The sequence below is a fragment of the Berghia stephanieae genome, chromosome 12 (assembly GCF_034508935.2).
Source record: "Berghia stephanieae isolate SIO BIC M18660-M18661 chromosome 12, UCSD_Bste_1.3, whole genome shotgun sequence".
NCBI classification, from domain to species: Eukaryota; Metazoa; Mollusca; class Gastropoda; order Nudibranchia; family Aeolidiidae; genus Berghia; species Berghia stephanieae.
The window spans coordinates 33,955,980-33,981,933 of NC_088371.1; the positions used below are offsets into that span (position 1 = coordinate 33,955,980).

Here is a 25,954-nt window from a genome sequence, read left to right on the forward strand (position 1 = left end):
TTTTTACTGGCGCTGATATAACCTAAATGTGTTGCAAGCGCCGTAAAACCCTTAAAAACAAAAAAAAAAAAAAAAAATAAATATAACAATGGCCAAATGGAATGGAAGCTTCAATAAAATCAAGGGAGCGAGATACTGTTTCCCCTTTGTCAACAAAACACGATGAATGAAACACTAAAGTCGTCTGAATTGTGTTTGTTTTGAATACCGTATTTTAAAGGGATTTACTTTTACGGATGGTTCCGATTTTTCTGCTCTAAATCATTTGTAAATTAAAATGTTTAAGATAAAACTCTTTCCCTGAGTTAGTCCAGATAAGATAAACTCATCAATCTGGATTGATTTTCACGAGTGGGTGGGATGACAGGGAGTCTCTCAATCATCCCTCTCCCCCCAACCTCCCACCCCACCCTGTCCTTCCACTATTTATCCCATCTCCCCATCGTGCAATATATTAAATTGTCACATTCATGAAACAACACAGCTAAATCTATACAAAGGTGTAGTGTGCCCAGAGGGCGTACATTCATAGGTGTGCAAGTCCTCTGGATTCACTAAAACACACAAGCTGTCGCCACATGACGCATATGAACATGAGCTTGTGCTATTGCCCCCATTGAACTCAATTTCAATTGAAAAGTGCACTACGGATCCGTTGTTCACCGAGGATATGGAAACCCACTGAAACGATTGTTTTGACAAAAATGTGAGTGTATCATATATATATATCGAACCCAGGACCTTCCGACCCGAAAGCGAGTGTCATACTACTGGACCACATAGCCGCACAAGGGCAATAACTTTTCAGCAATACAAACTTTTGTTGTCCCCCTTTAATGAATACATTATATCCCCAGAAAAGCGCACCCAGCTTTATGTTAAGCTAGGCTAAACAATAAGTGACTTTTTAAAATATGTACTTAATTTTTCATGAGAGCTATCTGTCACAATGCAACATACTTACTGTGATCTACAGGCTCAGAAAGGCAGAATGAAAATGGAAAGAAAAAATGGTGGGAGAGTTGAGATGCTATCATAACTGGTCATCTGTGTAGTCTAATTGTGTGATGAGTGTCAGTCTCGTTCTGAGTATTCTGACTGGTGGTGTGCATGGATGACACAATGAGAAGGGAAGGGCAGGGATGATAGACAAACCATTTTATTATAATAATAATATAATAATAATAATAATAATAATAATAATAATAATAATAATAATAATAATAATAATAATAATAATAATAATAATAATAATAATAAACTTTATTCATCCAAAAAATGGAAATTCGTTTACAGACAGTGGCATGCATAAAAATGTATAAATATAAAGTTAAGAATTTATGGCGACAATGTATATATATACATTGTCGCCATAAATCCTTAACTTTATATTTATACATTTAGATATGGGTTATGGTTGGTAGCACTGATACATAAATGCTTCTGAACAAAAAATCGTTTTCCTAATTATTATCACATAAATACTTCTGCGCAATTTTTTCTTCAATTTCTTTATATCGTTGGTAGAGTTTGTCATAGACGCCATCTTGTCCATGCTGTGGAGAGGCTATGAGGGTGGGAGGGTCATAGGAAGATACCACTTGATCAAAGGGGGTGTCAGACCCTAACCAACTGTGCTTGGCTCTGATCGCACATCCCAGGCAGGCAGAATTGGGTACATCTTTTATGTAAACGGGAGAGTTGAAAACATCGGACAAAACCTGAGGAATAAAAGAAGCAAAAATATTATTATATATTTGGCAAATTCGATCTTTAGTAAAACTAAAGCTTCGAAAGCAATGGACCAATCACCACCAAATTTTGCATGGTGTTTACAACTGACATGAAAATTTTGCGTGTATTATGAGATTGATTAGACATCATGATGATTTTATCGAAAAATCAAATTTGTTTTGTCAAATCTCACTGAAAACAGACACCATCATTTTTAGCACGTGGGTAGTGTGTCAACCATCTGGTTAGCGAGTATGACAATGAGGTGGGAGTACTTACATTGAATTGATACCAGTTAGTGGTTCCTCTCATTATTTTGAATAAAATCTAATTCAAAAAATTGATATCAAGCATTTTCCGCTCTTAACATTGGGAAGGAATTCCACGATAAGTGAACGAAATATATAAGATATTAAATGCAGAAAATATATCTCCGTGCCCAAATAAAAATTCTGTGGCATTCAATCACAAAATGAAAAAAAGTATTGTCTATAATGTTCAAATTTTATTAAACACTTGAATCTTGAATGAATTTTCAGTTAATCGACTTATCATCACGTTCATTGAACGGACGGCTATTCTTGTGCGATAATAAATTAGAAGCAGAAGTCATGAGGTCACACCTTCTTCTCTTCAATTTCTAAACTCCTTGAATGTGTATAACTAGTCTGCAATAAATGGGAAATAACTGCGTAATTAGTATGGTTGTGTAGTAATGACAGATTTATGTATAATAGAGTCAGACAACCGGGTAGCTGAAGCCGGCGAGTGTAGTTACTGATAGAGACAACCGGGTAGTTGATGCCGGTGAGTGGTAGTAGTAGTATTGGCAGAGTGTAGAGGCCGTGGTAGTGGATGGATTCGGTCCCGGGGTCGACTTAGGAGTTCCAGACTGTAACTGCGGCGGTGGTGCTCAATTGAGGAAGATAGATCGAGACAATGAAGTGACAGTTTAGTACTACTGTTAGTGATAGTAGCATGACTTCATGTGTCAGAAGTAGAAGTAGGCAGTTGATTTCATGAGCGAAGAGCACACACCACAGTCAAGTCCGGAGACACCATAGTCTACCCGAGTCCTAGCCCATCCACTCCAGAGTAGTGGAGGCGATCAAACAACAAAGGCCAGGATGTATAATGACGAAGTCTTTATTCAGGAACAATGGAACAGATCATTCTTTTGTATCGTATTCTATAGGCACGTAATGAATGAATGAATGAATGAATCAATCAATGAGTCAATATAATATTAGCTGTAGCAGTTAAAAATAGATTTAGCGCGAACCTCAGGGAGAGCACCTACGTCACTGGTCCAGGTAAAGTGATGCGTAGACTGAAGTGAGTAAACTCGATCGAGTGGTGTGCATCTTCATGATTTAAACAAATTAATGCAAATAACATAGGACGTGTTTGAAGGAACGAATTAGTCCAAACTCAAGAGTTATGCTACAGAATCAATCATAGAAAATTGCAGAGATAAAGAGTAAATGTTTAGCTCGTAATTAGTAATCAAAGGCGTTAACGTTATGGCTGTATGAAATATTTAAGTAACAATTATTAAGTAAACAGAAGAACAAAGTAGATTTAGATGACTCAAGTTATGTGGCGGCTAAAAAGCCAGAATTTGCCAGAATTAGTGATATAAATTTGTAAATGATCATAGTTGTTAAAATGAAGTTATAGCAATGTGAAGTGGTGAAAGAAAGCACACAAAAATATATTATCAGGCCAGAAGTCACACCCAGACGAGGGTAAAAATAGTCCATCGAGAGGCTACCTGTGTAAGGGCTTAACACACAACACACAGCGTACTATTGGTCATAGTAACACACACGAGTAAAGGAATGTTGACATCAACCAGAGGCACACAGTCTTGCATACAATTAAAAAGTGATGGTAGTGACAAGTAGTAAAGAGCAATAGAGTACAAAATCAAATAACATTAGATAGAATGGGCATTCTATTACACATGTCCCATGTATTGTTACCTTGTCTTGAAGAGTGAAAGCCCTTGTTTAGTCGTATATATAACTTCCTTCCTGTTCTAGTTGTTGTTATCAATAATGGCGATACCGGACATGTGATAAAATGACACTATACTACTCTATACTATCATCTGTCGTTACAACATAGATTAAAATGAATGGAAAAGTGTACGTAAACTAGGCAATTTGATCAACGAAATTGGAGATATCAGATAACGAAAGCAGCTGGCTACCAATGCATTCAACCAACTCCATAATTTATGGAATAGAAATAACATAATCAGTGAAAATAAACAAATACAGATTTATGGGGCACTGATTATTCCGACATTGACATATAATTGTGGAACCTGGGGCCTCACAAAAAGGAACTTAGAAAGTCTCGATTCATACCACCGCAAATAATTATGGGGCGTAATTTATATGTATATATAATATATACAGCACACAAGAATGAAAAGATTACATATTGAATCATAAGGTGGAATAAAGATTTTAGTAGCAGGATGTATAGGCAGATTCTTAGGTTAACGGGATGCAAAAGAGTGAGGATGGATGATCTTTATTGAGGACAAGCATTTATTTAGGCTAGAAAATAAATAAGATACCACCACTCTGCAAGGTCACCGTTTTGAACAGGCGGTCTTCTAGTTCTCTACCTGCGTCGTGGTCAAGAGGTAATTCCCTCCATCAATATCCTGACCACTGCAGCGGGTTATCTCCCGTGATACTTAACAGATTTGTTACTGATATCTGGTTAAATTACAATCGCTTTTGCACAACCACAGTCAATGTTACCAAAATAAACAAATTGGCAACACTTTGAACTTTATGTTGGTACCAAACATTCTATCAATAAAATCACTGTCTTTTAGATGTCTCGCATTTTGACATGAGCATAATTTCGATTATAGTTTGTTGAACTTAATTTATTAATTGCATTATTATAAGCAAACAAAACGATAGAAACTCTCAAAACTTACTCTAACCGATGGAGGAATAAAGTAACCTTTCATTCATTCCCTTACATTTTGGGTGTCACACACCGTTCTTTCATGTTATGCGATAACATTTCGGTGCAGCTGTCCAATTTCTTACGCTTTGAACATTGCTGGTTTAGAGGGTTATGAACTTTGGTCAAGGTACCTTCATCGTACAAGTTATATTCAACACGTGGTCACAAGAGTTTAGCTTCATATTATATGAACACAATTATACCGGCTTTTAGTTCCACTAGTTACAAACATGGTCAATAAAGAACACTAGAATAACGTCCCGAGTCATTTCAGGTGTATATTGTTTGAAATTGATACTTCCCAGTTTTAAATATTGATTCATCACTTTGTGGGTAAAACAGAACCATTGTATAGTTTGTAATTATTATGATGCAATGATCAATATATAATTAATTAAGGGTGATCATTCTCACCACTCGCGATACTAACACGACTCAATAACGAAGGGAGAAAGGATAAATAGTAACCATTTCATAAAGGAAAAAAAAAATATATATATATATATATATACACACACATATAGTGTGTATGTGGGAGAGAGAGAGAGAGAGAGAGAGAGAGAGAGAGAGAGAGAGAGAGAGAGAGAGAGAGAGAGAGAGAGAGAGAGACAGAGAAAGAGAGAGAGAAAAAGAGAGAGAGAGAGAAAGAAATAAAGTGAGAGAAAGAGGGGGGGAGAGAGAGAGAGAGAGAGAGAGAGAGAGAGAGAGAGAGAGAGAGAAAAGAAGAGAGAGAGAAAAAAGAGAGAGAAAAGAGAGAGAGAGAGAGAGAGAGAGAAGAAAAGAAGAGAAGAAAGAGAGAGAGAGAGAGAGAGAGAGAGAGAGAGAGAGAGAAGAAAGAAGAGAGAGAGAGAGAGAGAGAGAGAGAGAGAGAGAGAGAGAGAGAGAGAGAGAGAGAGAGAGAGAGAGAGAGAGAGAGAGAGAGAGAGAGAGAGGGAGAGAGAGAGAGAGATATGGTCCGACCCGATGGATGGATAGATAGTTTAATGTATGGACAGATGGGGGTATGGATGAATATATGTCAAAATATTAATATTATGATTTATTGTTATAATTTCCATACCTGTAAGATTTCCTGGTTCTTGGATCCACCCCCTGTGGCGATCACCTGTGTATTGGGCCCAAGCTTAAACCCTACAGCTTCGGCATGCATTCGTCTTGCCATGAACTGACCTTCAATCACTGCACGAACTTCGACCTCTGGCCTGAATGAAGGAACCTATGGTAGACAGTTCAAAAACAGTTGATGATATTTTTTCTTTTAAAATTCCTGCAACAATGACATATATTATTTATATATTATGCTGACATGGCGATTTTTTTGCAAAAAAAAAAATCCCAAATTTTGCAAGCTAAAAACAGCAAAATTTGCTCCATCCCCTTCCCTTTCGATCATCTCATTCATGACCACCATGTGTCTTGTGCTACTTTTGACATTTGGCGCCAGTGTGTCTAGACTAACGTCATAAATAAAGGAGTGTCACCAAAATTCATGCAACTGAGCAGAGGTGACAGCTGGTTTCAAATTTTCTCATTATTTTGATAACCTTGCATATTACAGTGGAATCCGCATATAGGCAACACTCTTACAGTCAACATATTTTGTTGGTTTCAAATTTTCTCATTATTTTGATAACCTTGCCTGTCATCTGCATTTTTTGCGGCCGCAAATATCAGGGTGATCCGCAAATTTCCCAAAATTGGCAAATTGTGCAAATTTTGGGAAAAAAAAAGAAGCGAAAACAAAATAACGAAAAAAAAAGGTGCGAAACTTGAGAAATGTTGCAGCTTTGCCTGGGCCCAAATCAAGGGAAGCTACTCTCTACGGATAATGATCCTTTAAAATCTTTGTAACAACGCTATTCACAGTAAATGTAATAAATTGTCTTTTATATATATATTTTTCTGTATCGCGTGTTAATTTTTCCTAAACGCTTAGTTCTCCTCGGCAAATTTTTTGGCAAATTTTGTTGTTTTTTTGCAAATTTCTTGGCAAATTTTTGGGGTTTTTTTTGCAAATTTTAGGTCCCAATTTGGCAAAAAATGCAGATGACAGCCTTGAATATTACAGTGGAATCCGCATAAAGGCAACACTCTCAAAGTCAATATCTCTGATTAATGGAGAACTTTATTAATAATGGATAAAGTCAACCAAGGAGAACTTTATTAATAATGGATAAAGTCAACCAAGGAGAACTTTATTAATAATGGATAAAGTCAACCAAGGAGAACTTTATTAATAATGGATAAAGTCAACCAAGGAGAACTTTATTAATAATGGATAAAGTCAACCAAGGAGAACTTTATTAATAATGGATAAAGTCAACCAAGGAGCACTTTATTAATAATGGATAAAGTCAACCAAGGAGAACTTTATTAATACTGGATAAAGTCAACCAAGGAGAACTTTATTAAAAATGGATAAAGTCAACCAAGGAGAACTTTATTAATAATGGATAAAGTCAACCAAGGAGAACTTTATTAATAATGGATAAAGTCAACCAAGGAGAACTTTATTAATAATGGATAAAGTCAACCAAGGAGAACTTTATTAATAATGGATAAAGTCAACCAAGGAGAACTTTATTAATAATGGATAAAGTCAACCAACTCTCCTGGATGAACTTTATTATTATGGTATAAGTTACAGCCTTAGGACACATTTATCATTAAATATAGGAGAATAAAGTCCAATTCAAGAGAAGCTATAAAAGAAAAGTCAACAAGAAATTTAATTAAAATGAGATTCAAGCACACCATAGAGAACTTTAATTAATAATGGATAAAGTCAACCAAGGAGAACTTTATTAATAATGGATAAAGTCAACCAAGGAGAACTTTATTAATAATGGATAAAGTCAACCAAGGAGAACTTTATTAATAATGGATAAAGTCAACCAATCTTTCTGGTCCGCTGGTGATGACTTTATTGTTTGTTTGTATTTAAGGGTTTTACAGCGCTTGTGACACATTTAGGTCATTTCAGCGACAATATATAGGAAGAATAAAATTCCAGATTTACAACTGAAAGCATACAAAAGAAAAAGTACGACAAAATGAAATGGTTCAAATAGGGAACAGATGTAGATTCCGAGAGCACACCATCAAGATACTCTGTTTGAGATCATCTAAAAGTCTCATCATCCATACACTAGCACAGGATCCCACTAAGAGGAATGCACTCAAATGTTTACAGAATATATCCAAAACAGAAACCATAAATAACAAAACATAACAGAGAGATGATGAAAAAGAAATCATCTACCAAAACTAATCCTAAACATTTGATTGATTCCGTCTCAGCTAAGGACTCATGAAGGGCCAGGACAAAACCAAGCAAGCCTATTCCAAGACAAAGACAGGCAGCAACTTGGAAAACATCTATAGAGGGATAGAAAGTGATCTCTGGCCCACCATGGAGGTCAAAGGACCCCACCCAGGTGTTGACTGTATGAGGATTCCAAAGGTTACTGATTACCTCCATTCCATTAGCGTCAAACCGAAAACAGCCTTTGACAAATGGCTGTATCTCCGTAGCATCAAAATAAATCCCAATGTTCCCATCATTGCCAGCTCGTGTTGATCTCAAGACTTGGCTGAAATCTTCCCATGAGCCTTTGGTGTTTTCATCACGAATACGTTCCCTGTGAGAATACAGTGGAATATCAAGTTATACAACGGTGTAATACAAAACACATAATTAATAACGAAAGATTTTAAAATCCTTATCAATTATCATTAATCTTTGAATTTCATTTTCTATGAATCACAGCTTCAAAATTAGAGATTATGGGTAAAATAGCCAACGATGGATATTTAACTTTGTTACTGTTTGCTGTTGTTTTTGTTGTTGCTGAGGTATTTGTTGTTTTCTTTTAACAAATAAATTGGAAACGTTTTTTAAAAAAAGACAGAGATACAGTGAGCTTAGCCACAACTGTGAAGAGACGCCGATGGAAATGTCAAGGACATGTTGCCAGAATGGCGCCAACTGCTCTGCCAAGAAAAAAAAAAAAAAAAAAAAATATTGAGCTTTTATATAGCGCAATATCCACTAAATGTGCTCAAAGCGCTTTACAAGGGGTCCCTGGTCAACAGCAACATTTAACATGTAGGATGGGACATACTGCCTGTTAGGCGATATTACAATTTTTCGGACAAAGACAACGCTGTTAACGGTTTTACACCTGAGTAAGGTGAGAGAATGTGAATAAAGAGTCTTTTCCAAGGACTCAACTATGCGCAGAGCGAGGCTCGAACCCAGGACCTTCTGATCCGAAAGCGAGTGTCATACCACTAGACCACATAGCCGCACAAGAACTGTACTCTGCTGGACAGCTGATGGCAAAAGATGAAGAGGCAGGCGCAAATAAACCTGGAGAAGATCCCCGTAATAAAGAGCTTAAACTTAAAGGGTCTGGCCTAGTCTGGGACAACAACTGTATCCATGCAGAAAAGAAACATAAATAGAAGTCTTTAGTAGACGCCTAGACGCCCCAAGGGTCGATGAGGATTATTAAGTAAGTTAAGTAAGCCAGACCTGCCAACTTGAAAATGTAAAAATTTGGAATTCTTAGGAGATAAAAATTGTAGTTTCTATAGTTAACTTTAAAAATAAAAAAATGTATTCGAACAAGGATTAAATAACACTTTAAAATCCTTACAATTATGTAGTTTGGCATCAACTTTCATTTTCCATAAGTTCTAATGATTTACAGATATTCATAAAGCTCTGAAAATGGATACAAAATTTCGTAACTCTACGAATGTGTCGTACTAGTAGGGAGGCGTAGTATGATGAGTGACAAAAAGAAAATAATGACTCGCCTTGTAAGAGACCCATTTTTGAAACAGGTCAATGACATGAAATCCTTTTCAGCCACAGGGTTATCAAACACGTGTCCGTTAACACCAGGGGTCGGGTTGGTTAGCCACAAAAAGACTGTGTCGCTTGTCCCGAGACTAACGATGACGTCACCTTGCTTTGGGGCCAGACCTGCAAGGGAGGCCGGGTTGTCTCCTACGAAGGCTACAACGTCACAGTCTGGCTTGAAGCCGTACCTGGACACAAAATACTTGGATATTTTGCCAACTACCTGAGTGGAGTGAACCACTTCCTGCCCGAGCTTTGTGGCAAGATTATTGTCACCGCATGCCTGGGAATGTATCAAAGTGACAAATTAGAGAGCAGGCAATCGTGTAAGATAAAGATCTGAAATAGAAGGGTATGTGAAACAGTGCCAGACAAAGCAAGATCAAGTTTTGGGATGGTTTTCATTTCATTGTATTTTTCTTTCTTGCTTTGTCTCGCACTGTTTCACACAGACTTTTTCAGATCAGAAACAATAGAAGTCTCTTTGATTGTAAGTCAAATACTTTTTTCTCGAGCTGTCGGAGTCCCTTCTATTTTATCCTTATCTTACCCAAATTCTTTCCTCAATTATCATTATTAGAACTTAATATACTTCAGAACAAGACTATGGCCATTTGTGTATTGAGATGTCCCACAAGTACATCACCCAAAACAAGACTATGGCCATTTGTGTGTTGAGATGTCCCACAAGTACATCACCCAAAACAAGACTATGGCCATTTGTGTGTTGAAATGTCCCATAAGTACATAACCCAAAACAAGACTATGGCCATTTGTGTGTTGAGATGTCCCATAAGTACATCACCCAAAACAAGACTATGGCCATTTGTGTGTTGAGATGTCCCACAAGTACATAACCCAAAACAAGACTATGGCCATTTGTGTGTTGAGATGTTCCACAAGTACATCACCCAAAACAAGACTATGGCCATTTGTGTGTTGAGATATCCCACAAGTACATCACCCAAAACAAAGCTATGGCCATTTGGGTGTTGAGATATCACATAAGTACATCACCCAAAACAAAGCTATGGCCATTTGTGTGTTGAGATATCCCACAAGTACATCACCAAAAACAAGACTATGGTCATTTGTGTGTTGAGATGTCACCCCACAAGATACAATACACCCAAAACAAGACTATGGCCATTTGTGTGTTGAGATGTCCCACAAGTACATAACCCAAAACAAGACTATGGCCATTTGTGTGTTGAGATGTCCCACAAGTACATCACCCAAAACAAGACTATGGCCATTTGCAAGTCTAGGTGTACAGCTCTACACCTCTAAACTAGCTTCATGTCATAGTTTTTTTTTTTTTACAAAACGTCCTATGGGCCCATCATACAATATTCACAAACCCATCATGAAATAAACATTGAATATTTGTGTTGATCTGAATCATGTTTGGGACCATTTGTGTATTTAGATTTCCCACAAGTTCACAACCCAAAACAAGACTATGGCCATTTACGGTCCTAGATGTCCACCTGTACTTCCTCTAAACAAGATTAGGACCATTTGGGTGTCTATATGTCAGAAGTACATAACCCAAAACAAGATTTTGGTTGTTTACGAGCCCATATGTTCAACTGTACTTACCTCCAAACAAGGCTTGGACCATTTGCGAGTCCAGATGTCCAAAAGATTCATGCCAGTACCGTCACTGCCATCAATCGGAGCATAGTCACTCAAAAACAGGCTGGCCCCAAAACTGCTTACTAGGGAAATTCTCTGACGAAAATTGGTGGAGAAAGGGGTGGGAAATAAGAAAGACAAAAATGTGACTGCAAATGATAAAAACATATGAAGTAAATTTTATACTAACTCATTTGAACATGAAAACAAATTTTTAAAAACCCAACAAAATTTGAGTAAGTAAAAAAGAAGTCCTTCAAGGCCATAAAGCAGATGGAGCCGGAGCTTATCCCAGTTTCTATAGCTTGATATGTGAAACTTGTCAGTTACGATAATACGTGAAATCAACAATGAAACATGAATCAGATTAATTGTATTGTTTAAAGTTTAAACAGTTCTCACCTCCGTTTCATCATAAGCCTTCCTGTTGGTCTGGTAGAGTTTCATGATCTGGGACCCTGTGAACCTCTCAAAAGCCTTGGAGCCTGTAATACTTGAAAGGGCCTTGAGAAGACAAACGATTCATTATATATTTATCATAAACATAAGTTTTGTATTCCTTAGAGCTGGATTTTATCCCGGTTTCTATAGCGTAAATGGGACAATAGCAATTTCTTGCCACCCACTGGATAAGACCACCCTTGTGAAGAATATATGAATTTTAATTGTCCCAACTATCGGGTAACCTCTGTAGTGTAATGGTAAACTAGAGCTTTTTATATAGCGCAATATCCACTAAATGTGCTCAAAGTGCTTTACAAAGGGTCCCTGACCAACAGCAACACGTTACATTAGAACGAGACAAAATGCCTGTTAGGCGATATTACAATTTTTTCCAACAGCCAATGCTGTTGACGGTCAGGTACTCATTTTACACCAGAGTACGGTGAGTGAATGAGAGTAAAGAGTCTTTTCCAAAGACTCAACTATGTGCCGAGCGAGGCCTGAACCCAGGACCTTTCGATCCGAAAGCGAGAGTCATACCACAAGACCACATAGCACAAATGTGGTAGTATCATGTCTGACTGGTAATCAGGAGGTCTGAGGTTCGATCCCCAGTTGAGGCAGGCTGACTTATTGAGATCATCAGTTTTCTTGTATTTTTCCTTTTTTTCATACACACACTTTTTCAGATCTTCATACTATCATAAAACACAGACAGGAATTGATTGCACGGTTTTAGAATGAAATAGGGGAAGGGAATTTATGGAGAGATATAAAGGAACAGGCAGAATCAGAGGGAATTTTTTTCGTTTCATTTTGTTTTTAGGTGTTTTAAATCACTCAATCTTAGAGATTTTGCTACTTTTCAAAATTGGAAAAAATGTATTAAAAATGAGCATGTACATAGTTAGTTTTATTCAACTATCATTAACATGTAAAAACTAAAAACATTAGCTTTGATACTACTTCTATAACTTGTCTCAGAAAAATGTAATAAATAGGCATGGGGTAAAAGTAACCCGGGTAAACTACCGATATAGTCGTTGTTAGGGTTGAGTGAGTTAACGATCATTCTCAGCTATAGTATCATTTACCCACAAAAAGAGTAAAATAGCCCTTGAGAAAAGCTTCAGAGATTGAAGTTTCTCTCATTTTTAGTAGAATGAACTGCAAATTACCCAGCTCTCTTAGGATAGGAAGTTGTTCTATAGATAAATACATTCAGCCAAACCTGAGATACATCCAGTTACCAAGGATGGACAAGGAAGTCCTATTTTTTCTTTTTTTTTTGACTTAACGCTGGGTGCAATGAAACTAGCTTCCTTTGTGGTGAATCATTTGAAACATTTACGTATTGATCCACAGCGCCCTTCGGTTGAAAAATTTACTAATTGAGCAATGGGGCCCCTCTGGTATTCTTCATGAAATTTTAAATTATGAAAAAAATATTGAAAAGCCCAATCTCCTACCCGTGGTCCTCCGACCTTTTCCTCCAGCTGTCGGCACTGACTGGTCGTACTGGAATCCATCCACACGGGGGAGTCTGCCACACTGAAACAGTCCTGGAACAAATTTCAAACTAACTTCCTCAGGTAAGAAATTGGTGATACAAAGCTGCTAAAAGTTGTCGACTCCAAAAAGTGATGAACAAAAATAAATATAACAGTAACAGCTTAGAAAAAGAACAAAAATGCTGAATGTGGAACGTTTTGGGCCAAAAAAACATTTCTTCAGCCCATAATAATCAAAACATTAATATATCATTTAACATCCAAGAAAAAAAACAAAAAAAACGAGGTAGACTTAACTCACTCAATCCTAGAGAATTTTGCTACTTTTCAAAATTGGAAAAAAAAAGTATTAAAAATGAGTTGGCTAGGTGGATAGATAGTTTTATTAAACTATCCTTAAAATGTAAAAATGGAAACATTAGCTTTGATACTACGCCTATAATTTGTATCATAAAAATGTAATAAAGGGCATGGGGTAAAAGTAACCCTGGGTAAACAACGGATATAGTCGGTGTTAGGGTTGAGTGAGTTAAGGAATCCAGGAGATGATTTGTACACAAAGACCAGGACCTGCAGACTGCAACTCATGCAGCACAAAACAGAGAACACTGGCAATCATTTGCTGTTGCCTCAAGCACCCAACGGTGCAGAGAAGATTGAGTGAGTACATTCCAAACAGACAGCATATAAATACTTTTATCCATGTATTTGTCATGCATTGTCCGCAAGTCTTGTAAGTGAAAGTGATGAGTGATGTATTAAGGTTTTTATTTCGTATTGTTTTTGGTTTTGTCTGAAGAAGGGTTTTGAGACCAAAACGTTCTGTGTTTGGCACATATTTTTTCTTTTTGGGTGCTGTTTTATCAATCTTTGTTCACTGCTTTTTTTTTTGGAAATAGATAAACTGAGAAAAATTACATGATGAAAATTATATGACCCATCCTCTAAATTTGGTATTAAAATGGGGTGAACTTAACGCTTGAAATTAGTTCTTCTTACTTTATAGTTATGGCAGCCAACGCCATCCATCATGGCTCATGAGGCAGTGTGGCTCAGCAGTATGGTCTTTGCTTCATACCTGAAAGGTACAGCGTTCAACTATCACAGCACTGTCTGGCCTTGAGCAAGCTATCTCACCCTAGCTCACTTTGCAACGCTGCACTGTGGCTGAAGTCTGGGTTATTCCAGTCTTTCCTTGGAATAAGACAAATTTTCCCTTGGGGATGAATGAAGGGTAATTTTCATTTTTCATTTTCATGTTAGTGACAAGTGATGCATCATATTGTATGAGCTCAGAACAGCTGGGAACTGTTGATGACTTGGTGCAAACCTACCTACCATTCACATTCCAAAAGTGGAATCAGAACGCCTGAAAATAGGAATTTGAGACAAAAAATAGGAATTTCACCTCTTTCACCCCCCCCCCCCCTCCCCTGCTCTTTTTTTATTCTTACCATTATCATAATTTTTGAAAATCGGAATTTTAGAGACAATGGTGGAATAGTACAAAAAGGAAGAGTGAAAATAGGAATGATTCCGCCAAAAGCAGAAGGGTTGGCAGGGATGCTTGGTGATGCTCTCACTATTTCGTCTGGTAGATTATTCCTTTTCTTTGAGGTTTGTGTAAAAAAAAAAAAAAAGCTCTGTTAGTTGCTTATACTATTTTGTGTTTGCTCTGTTGATTGTATTAAAAATCTTAAAATTCATTGGTGTCCAGTGGCCGAACATGTCCTTGAAAGACAATAATATGAATGAATTTGTGCTCAATGAAATAACAACACTTTTAAAAAAAATTTATTTCAAATACAGAACTTGGAGATATGAACACCTTTTTTCTTTATCAATGTTTTAAAATAAAGATTAGTTCTAGAATCTAGAAATACAGACCAACACAATATCATACGCATGATAATTTAAAATATAGATACATATATAGACCTACCCCCACGAGCCAAAATAGTAAAGTGCCGTTGTTTTCCCCATTAAAAAAAAAACAACAAACAACCAAACTAGAGCATTTATATAGGGCAATATCCACTAAACATGCTCAAAGCTCTCTACAAGTGCCCAGAGCAACATTTAACGTGTAGGACGAGACATGAAGCCTGTTAGGCGGTATTACAATATTTTTCAGACAGAGAGAACACTGTTAACGGCCAGATACTCATTTTACACCTGAGTATGGTGAGAAAATGTGAATAAAGAGCCTTTTCCAAGGACTCAACTATGCACTGCTCAGGGTGGTTTTGAACACTGGACCTTCCAATCCGAAGGCAAGAGTCATACCACATGACAATATAGCTACACAACACATTTAAACTTCATTTCTACCTGTAGTTGTTCAAACAACGTCTTGTCCTCAGAAATCCCATTCACCACAGCTTTGCTGCCACCTTTCCAGTACACGCTTCCGTGTTGCTGTTAAAATAAAGAGAAAAAACAAAGAATTTGTGATATTAAAAAAAAAAAAAAAAAAAATCCCTTTATTCATCCCATATATGGGAAATTTGTCTCTAGGGTCCATTCCAAGAAAGACTGGAATAACCCAGGAATCAGCTGCAGTGCAACACCGCAAACAGAGCTAAGGCAAGGTGACTGGCTCAAGGCCACACAGTGCAGGGGGTAATCGAACTAGGTACCTTTTGGGTACAAAAGCAAAGACAGTACAGCTAAGCCACACTGCCCCATTACCATAAAGTATTGAAAATAATCTTGTCATTTTTCTTAACATTTTTACTGGATATTAGAAAAGCTTATGCTATAAGTGAACTTGGACAGTAAATAAACAATCAGTTTATACTTATACTTACTTACTTACTTACTTATCCGAACCAGCGACCACCTGAGCTCTAGCCCTTCGGTCTTGTGCCATGACGTAGAAGTTAGATGTCTTTTGTAGTTGTTCCAGGTGACTATAAAGTGTGTTACTGATGCTTGGATTTGGTGGGAGGAATGTGCATCTCAGATCTTCAAGAGGTTGACATTCAAGCAAGTGGTGTGTTACTGTTTCATTGGGGTGTTGACATAGGGGGCAGGAAGGGGATGTGTCTTTTGTAATTTTGCTTAAATGGTTGTTGAGCAGTATGTGTTGTGTTCTTAGTTGAAAGATGATGCTTTGCTGGTGTCTTCTGAGCTTATTTAGGCAATCATTATACTTATACATAGAAGTCCTTCAGAGCTTGAGATTTTATATGGCACAATATCCACTAAACATGCTCAAAAGCGCTTTACAGGGGGTACCTGGCCAACAGCAACATGTAACATGTAGAACGAGACATGGCGCCTGTTGGGCGATATTACATTTTTTTCCGACATAGACAACACTGTTAACAGCTAGGTACTCATTGTACACCTGAGTACAGAGATAGAATGTGTCATACCACAAGACCACATAGCCGCACAGAGCCAGAGTTTATCCAGTTTTCTGTAGTGTCAAATAAACAGTTAAAAATTGCTTGCAACCCTTTGAAAAGGATGCAGAAAAGTTGAAGGAAACCTTAGTCCGAGAAAAATATGTACAACGAATGATCAGGAATTTTTATTTTTTATTTTGACATTTGAATGAATTTCAGGAAACCGTGCTGGAGTCTATGTAATTTCTTTTCATTATAACAAATAAACTTAACACTTGTTTGAAATCGTTTTTTTTTTAATAAAAAAAATTGAGCAATTATATAGCGCAGTATCCACTAAATGTGCTCAAAACCCTTTACAAAGGATCCCTAGCCAACAGCAACACTTAACATGGAGGATGAGAGAAGACACTTGTCCATTTTCTTTTTCTTTTTTTACAAAGTCCGGCTGTTAACAGCCTGGTACTCATTTTACACCAGAGTACGATGAGAGACTGTGAATAAAGTACTTTCTCTAAAGATTCTACTATGCACTGCTCAGAGCAAGACTAGAACCCTGGACCATTGAATCTGAAGGCAAGTGTCATGCCACAAGACCACATAGTATGAACACAAGACAATCATTCAGGATCAAAATCACCCGCCGTAATACAGAATTGGGGTCCTGATAGCTCAGTTGGTAGAGCACTCACTTCACATACAAAGGGACTGTGATCGATCCCAGGTGCAGTCGAGATTTTTTTCTACCCCTCCCCTGTCCATCCAGCAGTGAATGGGTAGTTGAGTATGTTAGATGTGGTGGAAAGTACTTTGCGATAGACGAGCGACCTATCCAGAGGATAAAATCCGGCTCTATGGGCCGAATGGCTCTGAAGGACTACTTAATACAAAATTGAGAGAATGGTTCAGAAATTTGATGAAAACGGCTGAAAACACAGGGTGTAAACGGCTGAAAACGCAGGGTGTATACAGCTGAAAATGCAGGGTGTTAAGAGGTGAAAATGCAGGGTGCAAACAGCTGAAAACGCAAGGTGTAAAGAGGTGAAAATACAGGGTGTAAACAGCTGAAAACGCAGAGTATAAACAGCTGAAAACGCAAAGTATAAACAGCTGAAAATGCAGGGTGTAAACAGCCGAAAATGCAGGGTGTTTTGAATTATAGATCCTACCTGACCAGCACCTGAAAGGGCCACAACTCTGTTGAATGGAAATCCAGAATCCTTCATTCTATCCAGCAAGAGGTCAAGAGCTTTGACCCACATCAGGGTTGGAGCAGTGACGGTCTTCTGGTCCGGATGAAAATGTACCCCTCCTGACGTCCTGTGGTCAATAATAAAACAGATATGGATGCTCAGTGGATCAAATCTCTGAGGTCCCGATTTTCATGATCAGCGGATCAAAACTCTGATGACAATCAGACGTCTGATCTGTCCAAAATTAAGTAAAACAGGGTGTGCAAAGTTCGTATGTAGACTTCAGAGTTTTGATCCACCGATCATGAAAATCGGGACTTCGAAAGTTTGATCCGTCAACCATCGTTATCCAAGTCAAAAATCAAATGTGACCCATCGTGTCAAAATGGTATTATGTCGAGATGAATCAAAAGCTAAAATCTCAAATTTAAATTTAAACGGATCCAAGTTATGACCCCCTTGTTTTTATCACTCTAAAATATACTATGCATATTTTTACTTACTTACTTACTTATCCGAACCAGCGACCACCTGAGCTCTAGCCCTTTGATCTTGTGCTATGACGTAGAAGTTAGATGTCATTTGTAGTTGTTCCAGGTGACTATAAAGTGTGTTACTGATGCTTGGATTTGGTGGGAGGAATGTGCATCTCAGGTCTTCAAGAGGTTGACATTCAAGCAAGTGGTTGGTGTGTTACTGTTTCATTGGGGTGTTGACATATGGGGCAGGAAGGGGATGTGTCTTTTGTCATTTGCTGGTGTCTTTTGAGCTTATTTAGGCAATCAGTCTTTACAGGAGTGGTCATATGGGAAAACATACATCTACCTGTGGTGCTCATTGCCCAACTGTTCATCCATTCTTCTCTCATTTTTAGTTCCTTTGTGGGCAGATCCATCTGTGTAAACATGTATCCAGTTGTCTGGGTATTCTTGTATTGTCTTCATTGCTAATGTTTGTATATCTGATTTGTTTTTATTTCTTTTTGTTTCTTCTACGAGGTTAGTCTTTATCTTTGGAAGTTTTAGTTGGGCGTATGGAGGTTTTTGACTGATTAAAATAGATTTTTCTCTGTTTTCTGGGAGTCTGTGTCTTTCATTCAAGTTGTTAGCAATGTGTAGCAGGGATTTTTGTTTTAATCTTGTTCTTGGTTTCCATTTCTCTGCCAGAATTCTGTTTGGATGGTTTTCCTCTTTTCGTTTGTATCTTTCAACCATTTCAAGCACTGCTGATTCTCTGCGAAGTCCAAGTGGTTCCACATTAGTATGTATTTCACATGCTGCTGTGGGTGTCGATCTCAGGGCACCGGAGATGAAGCGAAGGGCTTGGTTTTGTACTCTGTCCAAGGTTTTGTGTGTGTTTTTACTACCTACATTTTGGAGGGCTAATTTGTAGTCCATGACGGAACGCACATAGCCTAAATAGAGTTGTCGAAGCGAGTTTTTGTCTGCTCCCCAATTAGTACTGGCTAGTCGTTTCAGTAACTGGAGTCTCTTTGTGGCTTTGATTTTTACATTCTGAGTGTGTTTGTTCAGAGATAGTTGTCTGTCTAACTGTATGCCCAAATATGTGGGGTTTTCTTCTTTCGCGAGTCGATGGCCTTGGATGGAGAGTGTTATTTCTTTCTTGGAAACAAGATGGCTCTTAGTAAATATAGAGTAGACTGTTTTATTGCAATTTACTTTTAACTTCCATTTATCACAGTAGGTGTTTAAGCTTTCTAAATCTTCATTTATTCTATTGGAGGCTATTGGTAGGTGCTTCGTAGTATACCACATAACTAAATCGTCAGCATATAGGGCCTTTTCTGTCTGTAATACTTCTGGTAGATCATTTATAAAAATAAGAAAGAGAGTACAGCTGAGGCAGGATCCTTGTGAGAGACCTTCCTCTAATACTTCTCTGTTTGACAGTCCGTTATTAATTTTTGTTTGGATTGTTCTGTTACTGAGAAATTGTTTAATCCAGAAATAGAGATTTCCATCAATTCCGTAGTCCATCATTTTTGATAACAACCCTTTCCTCCATACTTTGTCATAGGCTTGTTGGAGATCAACAAAAACCGTGACTGTATGTTTTCCATCTTGAAAGCCATCAATTATTCTTTGACTTAATCTAAACTTTGCCCTATCCTAAAGCCTGCCTGATATTTATTTAGTAGGCCATGCATATTTTTTACAAAAACCCATTAAACCATTAAAAATAAATCAAATTCTGATATTTTTTGGCTATTAATTCAATTTTTAACACCCTAATTATCCACAGAGAGACAGGCACTCATAGACAAAGATAAACATGATCTGTCAATTTACAACTTTTGCAGAGTTACAAAATTAACAATATGTCCATCTCGATGGTTTATTTCAGCACGCAACAACTGAAGAACGATGTAATAAACTTTTTTTTTTATAACGTTATCTATTTTAACTATTAAAAAAATATTTTATAAAGTAACTTTTGATCGACCGATAAGCTAAATTATACATTATTTAAGTACATCAAAACATTTTAAATAATAACAGTAAGTAAAAAATAAAATAAATAAATAAATAATAATAATTTATTTATCTTGTTATAACAGCAAACCTATTGTAACCAATGGGGAACTAATGGTGAGGCGACTTGGGCTTCACTGGAGGTCCCGATAGCTCAGTTAGCAGCGCACTTGCTTCACAAGCAAATGAGATCGATCCCAGATGCAGTTGAGATTATTTTCTGACTCCATCCCCACTTGTCCACCCAGCAGTGATTAAGTATCTGGATCTGTTAGATATGGTGAGAAGTGGAAGTACTTTGCAATAGACTAATGTCCTATCCAAAGGGTGGCAAACAAGTGATATTGTCAGTTTCACGCTAGAGAAACCGGGATAAAGTCTGGCGCCATGGGTCAAATGGCTCTGAAGGACACCTGAACAAGGATCTAAACAAACTCTACTCTTTATAAGGTGTCTGTAGTTATATGATTACATTTACTTGAACTCTGGCAGATCATCGTCAAACTGTACATGATTCTCATTGGTCACTTCAAGCTTCTCGTTCACAGCCAGGACTTTAATCTGGAATCAAGAGAATAAGATACAGTCAAATTTGTATATCCCATGAGACCCGACAAAAGTGGCCATCGCTGAGATTTGGCCGCCTTATATATCAGAAATATTTAATTTGAAAATATAATGATGTATATTTTCTTAATAAAATCTGGTAAAAAATTGTAAGCCCTTTAAGATTGTTCACCAACATAGGAATTTTGAAAAATATATATACTATACATAAAAATTGACATGTCTCACTGTTTCATTAAATATGAATATCAAATATACGGGAACAGAAAACAGATCTGAACTAGTCTGAGAATCTCATGCCACCTTTGTCATAAGAGTCTCTCTCTGAAAACTTACTACAGAGCAGTGACTAGGTAGCTGTTAGAACAGACAGAAAGCCTCCTGAGTGGCCAACAGCAATGAACACTTACTTCAGTCTATTTCAAAGAGATCCCGGGTGCAGTCGAGATTTTTTTCTTCTGACTAGCATCCTATCCAAAGGCTCTGAAACTGAATGACAACTTTAGATTTTAAAGTGCAAAAATTGGTATAAAATCACTGGACTTCTAATGGGCAACTGCTTATTTTATCTCCTGTCGTGAACGGAATTCTCAATCTAGTTCACGATATGTAAAATAAAGGAAAAAGTTAAGAAAAAGTCTCCACTGAAGTGGGCGTTCTCCATATATGTAAAGGACATATATGGGCGGTTAAAAACGCCATGTATCAAGGCATCACGCGAATAGTCCGGGAATGTCCATCCGGTCAACACTTGACTATCTAATTTCAATCAACAATCCATAGTCAAGTAGTAAGAAGAGCTCTGGAAATGAATGCAACCCCGTTTTTATACTCATTGTGACGTCACAAACCCAGGGAAGAAATAACACATAACAGTGAATTGAACTAACAGTGACACCCAACAGGTTACCCAACATGAAAACAATTCACAACAACAACTCAATAGCCAAACAACATTGAAACAACAATAAATACGTTCCCACACTCCCTCTATAGTTCATTCTTGCCAGAGTACTTTTAAAAAAAAATCCTTAATACCTCTGGCTCAGCTCCTTAAGGGTAGATTATTACTTACCCTCTTTTATTAAATAGCGAGTATTATTGAATATAACCTCATTATTGTATATTATCACTGAATCAAAATGAGATCAGATTAGAGTGAATCCCATCCTCTCGCACCCCCCCCCCCTCTCCTTTCTGTAAAAAGTAAGATGCTGCTGGAAACTTTTCTATGAGTACCTCTTTGTATTATTTTTTTTCTTGCTTTAATAATATTATTAGCCACAAAAATATATTGAGTTGAAAGGAGTACAGTTTGATCAATAAAAGTGAGTCCAAACTAACTTAGAACATCGTAATGTGCTGGGGGGGGGGGGGGGGTGGCATTAATAATGTAGGGGCTCCAATTTTAATGAAAATTAACTTTAACAAAAGAACCGAACCAGTGTGAATGAAAGGTACCAGAAATAGCAAGAAAGAAAAATACAAGAAAAGGAATCCCCGGAAATCAGTCTACCTCGTCTGGGGATCGAACCTCAGGCTTTCTGATTACCGGTCAGAGTCAGACGTGCTACTATTACACCACAGAGGCTCCCGATAGTTCGGACAATTTTAATACCTATAAACATGTCTACCGAGAACGAAAAGGCCAGGCTTTTGATTATTGCCAGACAGGGTCTGCCAATAATCAAAAGTCCAGAGTTCAGATTTTTTAATATTGCCAGACAGTTGTCAGTTGTCTGCTAGATATTCTAAGATGTTCTTTTTTGGCAACATGTCTGGCAATAACGACAGCTGTTGTGAATAGCAGCTAGAGAGAGGATCGCGTACTCTCCTCCATCGCCCACTCCCTCCATGATTTGAGTACCAAGGCCAGACTATAACAATCGAGAGGCAAGATAACAGGCTATCCCAACTCTACAACATGCTTGCTTGAAACAAGAAACCAGCGCAACAACGGAGCGAGATAAGATAATAAGAACGATTACCCAAGACTAGGTACTTTGGTGAAAAATTCAAATTGGATTGAGCTCAATGAAACCTATATCATTTTAAAGTGCTTTTCAACACGATTCTAATGATACCAAAATTGTGAAAATCAGATAAGCAGAAGAAAAGTTATGTTAGTTTAAAGGCTGAAAAATGGTCTTCTATTTGCCTTTGTTATTTACTGACGGACTTTGTGACCTGAAAAGTGTTGCATTTCCGGTAGTAACCACCATTTGGATTTCAAAACTGGTCTAAAATGGCCGCTAATATTTGAGTAAGGATTTTGCTGGAACGAATTTCATGGATGCGGTATACAACTTTCCCCTGAATTTAATTTTATATAAAAGTTAAGATGTTAAATAAACGAGCCAGCATGAAAGTTTGATTTACCAAGTTCTAATCTTTTAATTATCCAAAGCTAAATTATACCCTATTTTATCCATAATCAAAAGTTATACTAAATTGTCATTGATTTTAAAATAAACTACACCAAACGATAGAGTAATTTCTCCTGAAGAAAATAAGACATCAATCATTAAAATCCATCCATAAACAAAAAATCTATGGAACTTTTTCTGAGACCCATCACTCAAAAGTCCAAAAAATCGGGTCACAGCCACTAGCCCATTTATCGGCTCCCTGCTGGAGGGCCAAATGGACGTTTACCAAAGTACCTACCAAGACAAGATCTCTAGACTCTAGGACTGGGACTGGTCATTCACGTATCGCACAAAGCAAAACGTTGTCTTTTATATCTCCATTCATTTCAAGCAATCAGTCATAAATAAAAGAGTCATAAAAATATACTAACAATAAAGTGTGTGTAAAACGTTTTTAATGTAACAGTACCTGCTGTGTACTGAAGTCAAAACCAAGAAATAGCGGTCCGCTCTCTGCCTTGTTCTCCATGTTTGTGTTGATGTGGTCAAAGGTTGAATGTCGATAGCCGAGCCAAAGGTCAATCCTTCATTAACGGCCTTGACACAAGTTGATAAGGCACATTCCTTTGGAACTGTGTTTTCAGTCCACCAGTGGACTGAATACACAGCTGTGTATTCAGTCCACCGGAAGAGATTATAATTATACGGGCTAAACTGTTTGACTGGGCGCGAGAAGGCGAGGTGGCCGGCTGATTTAGCATAGCGTAACTAACCGGGGTGGGGTGGGTTGGGCGTTCAAGCTCCTTTCTAGGCATAATATTTTCTTTCTTTCTCTCTTTTTTTTTCATTTTTTTTGGTACTCCCTTGGCAAACAAATTTTAAATTTTCAACTTCAACACGTTGACACCATTCCTAGTGACTTGAAAAGTTTGTACGACATTTAACATTTTTTATATTTGATATTTATTTACTTTTACTCACTTTTAATATTATTATTTTGATCTAGAACACAGTGAGACGTCAAAATTTATTGCCTTGTGCTTTCCTTGTACGTAACAATACGAGTCGGTTAAAAAACGAAACAAAAACAAACAACCAAAATTAAAAAAAAAAAGAAAGAAAACAAAAAAATGTTAAGAGAACCACTTTATAGTTATAGGGTTTTGGATATGTTTGAGGGATCATCAGAAAGAGAGGGAGAGAGAGAAAGAGAGAGGGTGGGGGTGGTGTGGGAGAGATTAGAGAGAGAGAGAGAGAGAGAGAGAGAGAGAGAGAGAAAGAGAGAGAGAGAGAGAGGGAGAGAGAGAGAGAGAGGGCTAGTAGAAAGGAAGAAATGGGATACCAGTCAAAGAATTCTTAATTTTCAACTTCAAAACGTTGACACCATTCCTGGTGACTTAAGAAGTTTGAACGACATTTAACATTTTTCTTATTTACTTACTTTTACTCACTTTTAATATTATTATTTTAATTTAGAACGAGACTTCAAAATTTATTGCCTTGTGCATTCCTTGTACGTAACAATATGAGCCAGGAGAAAAACGAACAAAAAAAAAAAAAAAAAAAAAAAAGGAAAACAAAAAGTTAACGGAACAACTTTATAATTATAGGGTCTTGAATATGTCTGAGGGAGCGTCAGAGAGAGAGAGAGAGAGAGAGAGAGAGAGAGAGAGAGAGAGAGAGAGAGAGAGAGAGAGAGAGAGAGAGAGAGAGAGATCGGGCTAGTAGAAAGGTAATCACAAAAATTCTAACGGACTCGGAAAAAAATAAAAATAGATATAAATGTTAATTTAAAATTAATTATAGAAACATTATTCTCTGTGTAGTAATTTGTGTCAAATTGGTCAGGCCAATGGCTATCTGGCAGCCACTGTAAGAAACTCGGGCGCCGATTTCGAGCAACTCTCAATCAAGACTTTCCGAGAGTAAATAAAACGATGTAAATGATATTATTAAGCCGTCAAATTGCTATAAATTTTATGCCTGTACATTTATGATGATGCCTAACCTACAATAGGCTCAACATCAATGTCGCCAGTATTGCCCAAGGTAAGTATCAACGATATTTGGTCCTTTTAAAATATTTTTATTTCCGGTGGACTGAAAACACAGTTCCTTTTCAATTTTGCGAAAGAGCAGTATAATTAGGTGCCCCAAACGTAAACAAAGGTCGAGAAGCACGTGGCAAACCACATGTTCCTGTCTTGACAGCTCACGTTCCAATGTAAATAATAGAAAAAAATAACCTTTAAAATTTGGCTGTTAGGTGGCAAAAGAAACACATATTCATAAATACTCGATCATGCATCAAATAATGTCTAGATATGGATATTTTAAGGAACAAAAGGTAAAATTTTCTAAAATTTATCAAAAGTTACAGTCTATTTTTAGACCAGAGCAAATTATTGCGCTGGTGTGAACAAAACGAGAATTATTGGGAGCCTGATTTTCATAATAATTTAGCCTTATATTATTATTTCTGCAACTGGTAGATTTTATGTAAACATATTTTCAATACTGAAAGTGTATTGCCTACAACTCAAACTACAAAATTGGGAGACCTATATTGTGCGTAAATTATTCCGGTCCCTAACGGAAATCACTAGCAACTTGTTATTGTTTACGTTTGGGGCACCTAACTTTACTGCTCTATAGAGCAGTATAATTAGGTGCCCCAAACGTAAACAATAACAAAGTTGCTAGTGATTTTCGTTAGGGGCCGGAAAAATTTACACACAATATAGGTCTCCCAATTTTGTAGTTTGAGTTGTAGGCAATACACTTTC

General features: G+C 37.2%; 1 protein-coding gene across 4 annotated transcripts; it reads right to left on the minus strand.

Moving 5' to 3' along the window:
- Positions 1-1,372: 1,372 nt before the first annotated feature.
- LOC144957715 (xylulose kinase-like) lies at positions 1,373-23,751 on the minus strand. Of its 4 annotated transcripts, none has more exons than XM_078889095.1 (12): positions 23,638-23,710; positions 21,210-21,288; positions 20,711-20,793; positions 17,717-17,867; positions 15,526-15,612; positions 13,153-13,245; positions 11,642-11,743; positions 11,204-11,335; positions 9,556-9,884; positions 8,207-8,372; positions 5,792-5,947; positions 1,373-1,721 (listed from the first exon to the last, which is right to left on the minus strand). In XM_078889095.1, the coding sequence occupies exons 4-12, from the start codon at positions 17,807-17,809 to the stop codon at positions 1,464-1,466; spliced, it is 1,416 nt and encodes a 471-aa protein (XP_078745221.1). In that variant the 5' UTR covers positions 17,810-17,867; positions 20,711-20,793; positions 21,210-21,288; positions 23,638-23,710; the 3' UTR covers positions 1,373-1,463. The 4 variants fall into 4 exon arrangements, with proteins under 4 accessions (XP_078745221.1, XP_078745219.1, XP_078745218.1 ...); XM_078889093.1 differs by having other exon boundaries at positions 20,705-20,793; XM_078889092.1 differs by lacking the exon at positions 21,210-21,288 and having other exon boundaries at positions 23,638-23,751.
- Between the last annotated feature and the right edge of the window lie 2,203 nt (positions 23,752-25,954).

What these genes read in the sequence shown, in the direction of transcription:
- LOC144957715 (XM_078889092.1), bottom strand. Translation starts at nt 23,697, where the DNA reads ATGGAGAACAAGGCAGAGAGCGGACCGCTATTTCTTGGTTTTGACTTC. An exon ending in AAAAATGGGTCTCTTACAAG is followed by an intron (nt 8,373 to 9,555) that starts GCGAGTCATTAT and finishes GTATTCTCACAG; the next exon opens with GGAACGTATTCGTGATGAAA. An exon ending in TTGACGCTAATGGAATGGAG is followed by an intron (nt 5,948 to 8,206) that starts GTAATCAGTAAC and finishes TGTCTACCATAG; the next exon opens with GTTCCTTCATTCAGGCCAGA.